This window comes from Rattus norvegicus, chromosome 14 (assembly GCF_036323735.1).
Source record: "Rattus norvegicus strain BN/NHsdMcwi chromosome 14, GRCr8, whole genome shotgun sequence".
In the NCBI taxonomy this organism is placed as follows: Eukaryota; Metazoa; Chordata; class Mammalia; order Rodentia; family Muridae; genus Rattus; species Rattus norvegicus.
The window spans coordinates 43,453,962-43,462,618 of NC_086032.1; the positions used below are offsets into that span (position 1 = coordinate 43,453,962).

The 8,657-nt window shown below is 42.4% G+C and overlaps 1 protein-coding gene across 2 annotated transcripts in view; it reads right to left on the reverse strand.

Moving 5' to 3' along the window:
• The window catches only part of Wdr19 (WD repeat domain 19), a 63,883-nt gene extending 57,832 nt beyond the window's left edge, over positions 1-6,051 (reverse strand). The window contains exons 1-3 of one of the 2 annotated variants that reach the window (XM_039091922.2): positions 5,915-6,051; positions 2,796-2,887; positions 2,373-2,438 (exon numbers count right to left, since the gene is read on the reverse strand). In XM_039091922.2, the coding sequence (XP_038947850.1) occupies positions 2,373-2,438; positions 2,796-2,887; positions 5,915-5,920 (164 nt within the window). In that variant the 5' untranslated portion in view covers positions 5,921-6,051. The remainder of the gene's footprint in view (positions 1-2,372; positions 2,439-2,795; positions 2,888-5,914) is intronic. The other variant, NM_001191679.2, reaches the window with a different exon arrangement.
• Between the last annotated feature and the right edge of the window lie 2,606 nt (positions 6,052-8,657).

An 8,657-nucleotide genomic window follows, 5' to 3' on the forward strand; every position in this document is an offset into this window, starting at 1 on the left:
GAAATGGATCCTAGACACTGGGCACTGAGTTAATTACAGTTGGAGTTTGGTTTTCCTTTGTGCCCTGGTTCTTCCCTCCCAAAGTAAAAAGTAACTTATTTTTTTAATTTTACAGGAACCCACAGTTGAGAGACATTAGCTTTTATAAGACTCTGGATTTGAAAAAAGACTGGATATTTTAAAGAGACAGAATTTCTAAGTGTTTGAATTTTTAAAGGCTGTGGAACTTTTTAAGTATGTGGGACTTTATATTGTGATGTGTTTATTAATGTGTGGTCTTAGGGATGAACAAGGAGGGAAAGGTTATGGCTTAACAATGGCTTGTTTGTGTTTCAAGGGCCCAGCTATGCAGGCTAGTTTTATGCCAACTGACACAAACCATAGTGATCAGAGAGGCTAGAGCCTCAACTGAGAAAAAGCCTTCATATGGTTGGGCTATGGGCCAGCCCATAGAGCATTTTCTTAACAAGTGATTGATAGGGAAGAGACTGGCCCATTGTGGGTGGGGCCACCTCTGGGTTCATGGTCCTGAATTCTATGTGAAGGCAGCCGAGAAAACGCTCCTCATTCCATGCTCCTTCCCTTTTTGAGTTCCCATCCTGACTTCCTTTAATGATGAACAGTGATATGGAAGTGTAAGTCAAATAAACCCTTCCCTCCCCCTTGCTTGTGGTCATGGTGTTTTATCAGAGCAACAGTTACCCTAACTAGACAGTCAGTACCAAGCACTTGGTGGAACGAGTGAGCAAGATCAGGAGTTCAAGGTCATCCGCAGCTACATACCGAGTTCAAAGCAAGCCTGGCTATATGAGATACTATCTCAGAAATATATATATAATAGATGATATATATATCATAGATGATATATATATATCATAGATGTAATTTTTTAATTTTATAATTTCTCCAATTCTCAAAAAAACAGACTTCATTTATACAATGCTATTTTTCAACTGGCCACTCTTTGCTCTTGGGTAGTGGCTAAAACATACTTTGATTTACATTTTGATTGGCAATTACTTTATTTTTCAAATGGTTAAGATGTGTTTGAGAATGTTAATTTCCTTTAACAGTCTTAGAAATTTTGGGGAGCACAGAATTGCAAAGTTTTCAAATCGTTGACAAAGTTATCATTTGCCAACTTAAGACTGACAATTAGCATTTTATCGGTCTGGAGATCCTCTCTGGTCAAATTCAACTAGCAGGAATCCAGCTGCAGAGTTTAGATGAGGTCCTTATACAAGTGAAACAGGGGTCACAGATAAACAATGAAGCTCCCACAATGTACTCAGGGCAGCCTTTTTACTGGGTGCCTTCTTTTAGGCATAATCACTAAGTAACTAATTTAATCTCATTTCTCAAAATACATTAATCAGAAGCAACACTGAGGAGCGTGGGAGATGGAGAAACACGCTTCAGAAGGATGAGGCAGACAGGCGGGAGAAGCTGGGGAAGGAAACCACTTGACTTGGAGAGATGGGCAACAGATAAAGGGAACTATGAGAGCAGAGAGTCAGTGAAAAGCACAGCAGCACAGTCCACTGGGGCCAGGGAGTCTCCACGTTAGTACCCGCTGAGTGCCTACTCTACTGAGTGCCTACTCTACACTGAACTCACAGTGATTCCCAACAGCCGAAGACATCTTCATTCTCTAAGGAACTTTTCTCTAATGATATGCTGGAGAGGAAAGGCCAAAATAGATACAGATTGGGTATTCCTAATGGGAAAATCCTTATTTTGTAATCTTGTTTTCATTTTCATGTGTAGGAGAGAGAGAGAGAGAGAGAGAGAGAGAGAGAGAGTGTGTGTGTGTGTGTGTGTGTGTGTGTGTGTGTGTGTGTGTGTGTGTGTAGGCTTTGGGTGAACCACCATTCTCCCCTTGCCCTGGTATTTATGTGTTCTCAGGATCTGAACTCTGGTCTTCCTGTTTGTGGGGCAAGTGCTTTAACCACAGAGTCATCTCCCCAGCCCCAGAGAAACCTCATTTTGGACTCACTTATCACACTGACAGAAAGCTTCCCTGTGACTATGTATGTATGCAGATATAAACTCTAACTCGTGACACACACATGCTTTACTAACTTCGGCCTAAAGAAAGCAATCCTTTTTATAATTAGAGAAAACAAAACAAAAAGAACAGACGGGGCTGTTCATTTGGTTTAATTTTTATTGTTTATTTTATGTACACTGGTGTTCTGCCTGTGTGTATGTCTGGTGAGGATGTCAGATCTTGGACAGTTGTGACCTGCCATGTGGGTGCTGGGAGTTAGACCTGTCCTCTGGAGAGCCCAGATGCAGTCTGATTTAAGACAGTAATTTCTTGTTGCTTTAGGCAGCAAAGCTTGATGTTTTCAGTCCAACCCTGCACTTACCCAGGTAAGCTAATTTCACTTCGTTTTTGGCCATGGCGATCAAAGATTTTAACAACAGAGTCAGCTCTGAAAGCAAGTAGAACAAAAAAGTTATTTCAATATTGCTTATTTATCCATGCATTTAAAAAGTAGACTTCATTTCATCTGATGCCAGTGTTCTCTCATGGTGGTTTTATAATTTGTATTTTAAAAGGCTATGACCAAGGAAAAGGCTGTGATATTAATGGTAGTGTTTCTTTCTACTACAGATCGATCACACAAGAATTTCCACGGAAGAGACAGTATGAGCACACTTTAGGTGAGCGCTCTCTCTCTCTCTCTCTCTCTCTCTCTCTCTCTCTCTCTCTCTCACACACACACACACACACACACACACACACACACACACACACAGCCACTATTTCAAACTCACTCTTTTCTTACCCTGTTACTGCAAGGTAGTTTCCTGATGACTTTTGCCAGGCAAACTGTATTGGAGCACCAAGCCAAGTCTTTTCTAGCAGGGAGAAAACGCGCTAAAAAATAAATAAACATGAGTTTTACATTCTTAAAAAAATGAGGAATTGGTCAGAAAATATGTCAAAGTTTAATCATGCAGATATGTAGAATGCAGAATGAATGATGATGTTTATTCAAAAATAAATAAATAAATAAATAAATAAATAAATAAATAAATAAATAAATAAATGTACGAGCCAGGCACGGTGGCTTAACCCCTGGCAGACAGCGGGATCTCTGTGAGTGTGAGGGCAGGCAAGCCTAGATTACACAGAGTTACAGGCCAGCCAGGGACACAGAGTGAGACCCTGTTTCAAAAACAAACAAACAAATTAAAAACTGAACAAAACAAAACCAACGTCAATGAACTTATATAAGTAGTGGGTGCAGCAGAACGGACTTTGTGATGGTTAGCTTTAACTGTTGACACAACCTGGGAGCACCTGGGGAGACAGGCTCAATGAGGGGCTTTCACACTGGGTTGGCCTATCTTGATATGGGAAGACCCACTGTGGGAGGCACCATTCCCTAGGCAGTGGGTCCTGAATTATAAAAGAGAAATGATCTGAGAACAAGCAAGCAGGAATGCATGCCTTTACTTCTCTGTGTGTTTGACTGAGGGTGTGATGTGACTGGCTGCTTTAAGCGCCTGCCATTGTGCCTCCCTTTCTCCATGGACTATAATCTGGAACTGTAAACTGAACTAAACCTGCTCCCCTAAGTTGTTTTTGTCAGGTAACTTTATCACAGCAACAGAATGAAACTAGAACAGACTTCAAGGTAAAAGAGAGATTATCATAGAACTTTGTTTTGTTCTTTTATTTAACTGCTTTGGGACAGCATCTCAATATGTAGCTTTGGCTAGGACTTGCTATTTAGAGCAGTCTGGCCTCAAACACATAAAGATCCACCTGCCTTTGCCTTTGGTATTAAAGGTGTATGCCTTTAAATGTCTTCAATTGTTAACTTTATAAAAACATGCCATGTTTATAAAAACATGTCACGTGCTTTATGCATGCTGAAAGAATTTAAACATGAATTTATGTGACACAGATTTGGGGGTTAAGTTGATCAAAATTACTATTTAAAAGTCTTGGGTAGACCTAAGATGCTTACAGCCCCTTTAAAATTCCTTCTTTTGGGGGTTGGGGATTTAGCTCAGTGGTAGAGCGCTTGCCTAGCAAGCGCAAGGCCCTGGGTTCGGTCCCCAGCTCCAAAAAAAAAAAAAAAAAAAAAAAAAAAAAAAAAAAAGTACAAAAAAATTCCTTCTTTTACTCACTACTTAACCTATTTCTTCATCATATATTTACATTGCACATTTGCTGGGCAATATATCACGTGGGGAACCTTTACATTGATACAGTCTACTGAGGTCCTTATAGTTGCATTTGTCATAATTATAAAATATGTCAGATTTCAAAGACTATGAGAAACACAAATGATACCATGAACAATTTGTTTGTTTTTCAGATAGGGTCTCTTTGTATAGCCCTGGCTATCCTGGAACTCACTATGTAGACAGAGCTAAGCTCAAACTCAAGGAATCCACCTGCCTCTAGCTCCACAGAGTAATGGGATTGGAGATGTGGGCTGATTCACTGACACCAATGAATGCTGGCTTCATTGATAATTTTTGTTATATGATGATATAAATTTCAGAGATACTCGGCAAAACAAAATGTATTATCACACTTTTATCTGTTTCCTTAACAATTTTATTGTTGCTATTTAGTAAAAAATTTGAAATTTCATTGACTTATATTATTCTTATATCAGACTGCTACAATATAGAATACTTAGGAACATGATCCTAGATGAAGACATATTCGATTTAAATACTGTAGATTAATCAATCACACTCTTATCCAGGTAGATGCAGCTTAGATACTGTGGCAGAAGATTCTGATCTGAGTGACAACACAACCCCTCCAATGCTATCTGAACATACTCTGTGCACACATCCTGAAAACCAGTGTCCTGGAGCCGCAACTTAAAGTAGAGGTGCGCTATGATCCCAAGCACACATGGGTTTTGTCCGGCATGGACACTCAGGTATTCAAGAGCATCCTACTTCTGCATCTGTGGGAATACATCATCCTTAAACCTGACTTTATTCCTTCCATGGCAGATCTGACTTGGGCTGTGATCTTACAGGTTACACCGTTTCCTTCCACAGAGTCATAGCTGCTCTAGGTACATTCAAGAGATAAAAGTTACAGCTTTCCAACCAGAGAACCAAAGGTATGCTTATTGCAAGTCATCGTAACTCTCAAGCACAGGAGTTTCAACTATAAAGAGAATAGTATTTGCTGATTTCTGACACTCCACATTGGAAAGTGAATCACCCTTCAGAAGCAAGTCATGCAAAATTATCTGCCAATTCCAACGAACCCACAAGAGCCACGGAGAAGCTTTAGGAAAGCTAAAACCATTTTAAAATCGGACTTTCCATTTCTTTGCCAGAGCAGTGTGGGGTAGGTATCTCTGAGGTAAATCACAGGAGTGAAGCAGCTGGCCCGGTGTAATTCACAACAAACCCAATCAGAAAACCTGAGTGTAGTGGAGGACGCACATAGGTGTGCAGATTTCTCCATCATGTGTTCTAGCGACCAGGGTTCTGCACACAGGACAAGTCACAGGACAAGCAATTCTTGATTACTGTTTTAGAGACTTTTTATTCTCCCTAGGGCTCTGGGCTTGTTTTGCCCAGGATTAAGCCACAAGAAATGAGGCAGCTCGCTATATCGGGTCACCTCCACAGCGACTGGTTCCAGGCGCTGAATAGTTCGGGCATCCTCATATCAGGCTTCTACCAGATTCCAGAGGCCACAGGCCTCCCTCTCCGGCCCGCTCTCCAGAGTTTGCTTTCCCTTCATCCCTAAAAGCCCATCCCCTCCCGCCCGCTCCCGGGGCGCATTCCCCACTCCTCAGCACTTCCAAGGAGGCACAAGGACACAAACTCCTCAGAGTCGCGCTCCGAGAGCTGAAGAAATACAGAGGTGGTCCGCGTCTTCTCATCCCGCGGGCATTTGTAAGTTATTTACCTTCATTTCAAGGCTCCAGCGGCAACCCCGATCTTGGAAGTGCGCAGGCGCAACAGAACTCCCCCACCCGGCTACCGCGTTCTCGTCACCCAGGAGACCGTGCAAACAGCAACCAATCAGCGAACGTGGGGCGTGGCTCCCTTGGCGCCCTCCTTTGAGAGAGATGGGCAGGGTAGATAGACTCACGTGATGGAGGTGGAGCTAAGCCCCGGGAAGTTGAATGCTTGGAGACTGGTCAACTTCCTGCCTGAGCTCTGATTGGGTCAGGCTGTCAGGAAGGCGGGCCTTGCGGACGGATAGGGTCTTGAGCTCTGTGAGCAGAAGCCACTGGTAGATGGGGGAAGAGGATTCCAGTAAAAAAAAAAAAAAGCAGAACTCAGACGTTTGCAAATTTGGAGTAGGAATTGGCTCATGAGCCAAACGGCTTCTACAAGGTCCACATGTAGAAGGCTTGGAGAAACTAATGTATCATTTCTCACTTTCTCTTTCAGGGTTTTTTTTTTTTTATTTTTTTATTTTGCCCTAAAGGAGATGAGGTATGAGAAGTCGTTTTCTTTCAAGATCATTAAGGCAGTTTTAACTAGTGTGGTTGGGGAGGGATAGTTAAAAAAAAAAAAAAGAATTTGAGCCTGGTAAACAAGAAGTTTAGCTAAGCGTAAGCAGTTAGCTGGAGGGAGGGGAGTGGGATTTTTGCAGTCAGTTTAACTGTAGCTAAGATACACTAGCGGGGCATCAGAACCTCGGGTTCCTAGAATAGAGTAGGGCAATTTTCCACAGGACTTTTCATCAATGAGATAAAATTGTAGTCAAGCCTAAAAAGGCCTCAGTAAGTATACAAGATGGAGAAACTTCTGCACTGTCTTACCCTGTCACAGTAGTAACGGGCAAATGGAAAAAGCAACACACACACACACACACACACACACACACACACACACACACACACACTGTCAAACCAAAAAAAAAAACACACAACAAAAAACAAAAAGCCAAAACCCAAACAACAACAACAAAAATCCTACATGGTTGTATCTGAAAGACCCACCCCATGAGTCTTAACTCAGAGTTGCAACAGGCTTGAACGAGCCCAGGCACGCCCAGATACCTAGGGCCGAGTCACCGTGAAAACTAACAGACCATAAAAGGAAAGGAATGCAGAACAGACCAGGAGTACCACTCACAGGCCACCTGGCAGGAAGAGATAAGCCCCCAGCCCCCGACATCCAGGACGCCCCAAACCTGCCAATGTGTGTAGCTATACCTTATTACCTCATCATGTGAAATAGCCAATCATATGTGAACATGTCTATGTGCCTCGTTTGAATCCACCAATCCCCGTAACTATGCATCTGCTTCTGTACGCCCGCTTCTGCTTCCCCAATCCCTATAAAAGCCCCATGCTGGAGCTGCTGGGCGCGCAAGTCCTCCGAAGAGACTGTGTGCCCGCAGGTACCTGTGTTTTCCAATAAACCCTCTTGCTGATTGCATCCGAGTGGACTCGGCTCGGTCATTGGGCGCTTGGGACTCCTCCTGAGGGAAAGGTCCTCTCTGGGGGTCTTTCAGTATCAATAGCTATAACAAAGCATTTGACAAAATTTAACGTGTAAAATTCTTAAAAAACAAAACCCAACAAGCAAAAGCAAGACAACAAAAACCCATACAATAGAAATTGTAAACAGTATGATGTTGTACCTAATGCTAAGAATTTTGAAAGCGGTCCCACTAGGAACAAGGCATGGATGTTCCCTTTTGTGACTCTTTCTCAATTCTGGTGGAAGTTCTATTAATGCAATAAGAAGAAAAAAGGAGCAGACTGTTTGAGGAGGGAGGTAGAAAAACTGTAGATGATGTGTATGAGTGTGTAGAAAATCAGTAGGGAGGGAGGGAGGGAGAGAGACAGAGAGAGACACACACAGAGAGAGACAGCTAATTATATCAAGCCTTTAGGATATAATCTTAATACACAAAGATTAGTCACACCCCTCTATTTCGGTAACGAGCAGATCAGAAATAAAAGATCAGTGCCATTTATATGAATGCCACCCAAAATGTAATGCAGCCCCAAGTCTAGCACCGTATTTACATGATCGGTATGAAGAACAGTCCAGAACTGAAGACACATATTAAAAGAATTCAAAGGGCTGCAAGGTGACTCAGTGGGTAAGGGTCCTTGTTGCCAAGTTTGACGACTTAATCCCAGGAAACAGCAGAATGCCAACATAATGTGGAAGGAGAGAACAAACTACCACAGTTGTCCTCTGACACAATGGCACGTGTGCCAGCACACACGAGTAAATGTAATGAAAAGTTAAAAGCACTAAAATGAAGAGGCAACCCATATAACCCATCATAAGATTCGGAATTGTAAGATGCTAGTTTTCCCTCAAGTTGGTCTGTAGCTTTAGTGGAATTATAAGATCCTAACCGGTTTACTAACAAGTGGATTCTGAAATCTATAGGGAGAAGCAGATGGTGCAGAACAGGCACACCGCTGTTGGGATCAGTTTAAGTTTTTAAATGGGCACAGCTACAAATAACCACTCCATTGTTAAAGGAGAAGGAGCACCGAGACTATCTGATTTAAAGACCTATTCTAAGACTTCACCATCAAGGGACTGTGGCAGGGCAGGTGAGCTTCCTCTGCAGGTAAAAAACCCTTACTGTGCAAACCTGACAACCTCAGTTTGATCCCTGGAGTAGAACGAGCAAACCACCTCCACAAAGTCATTCTCTGGCCACCACG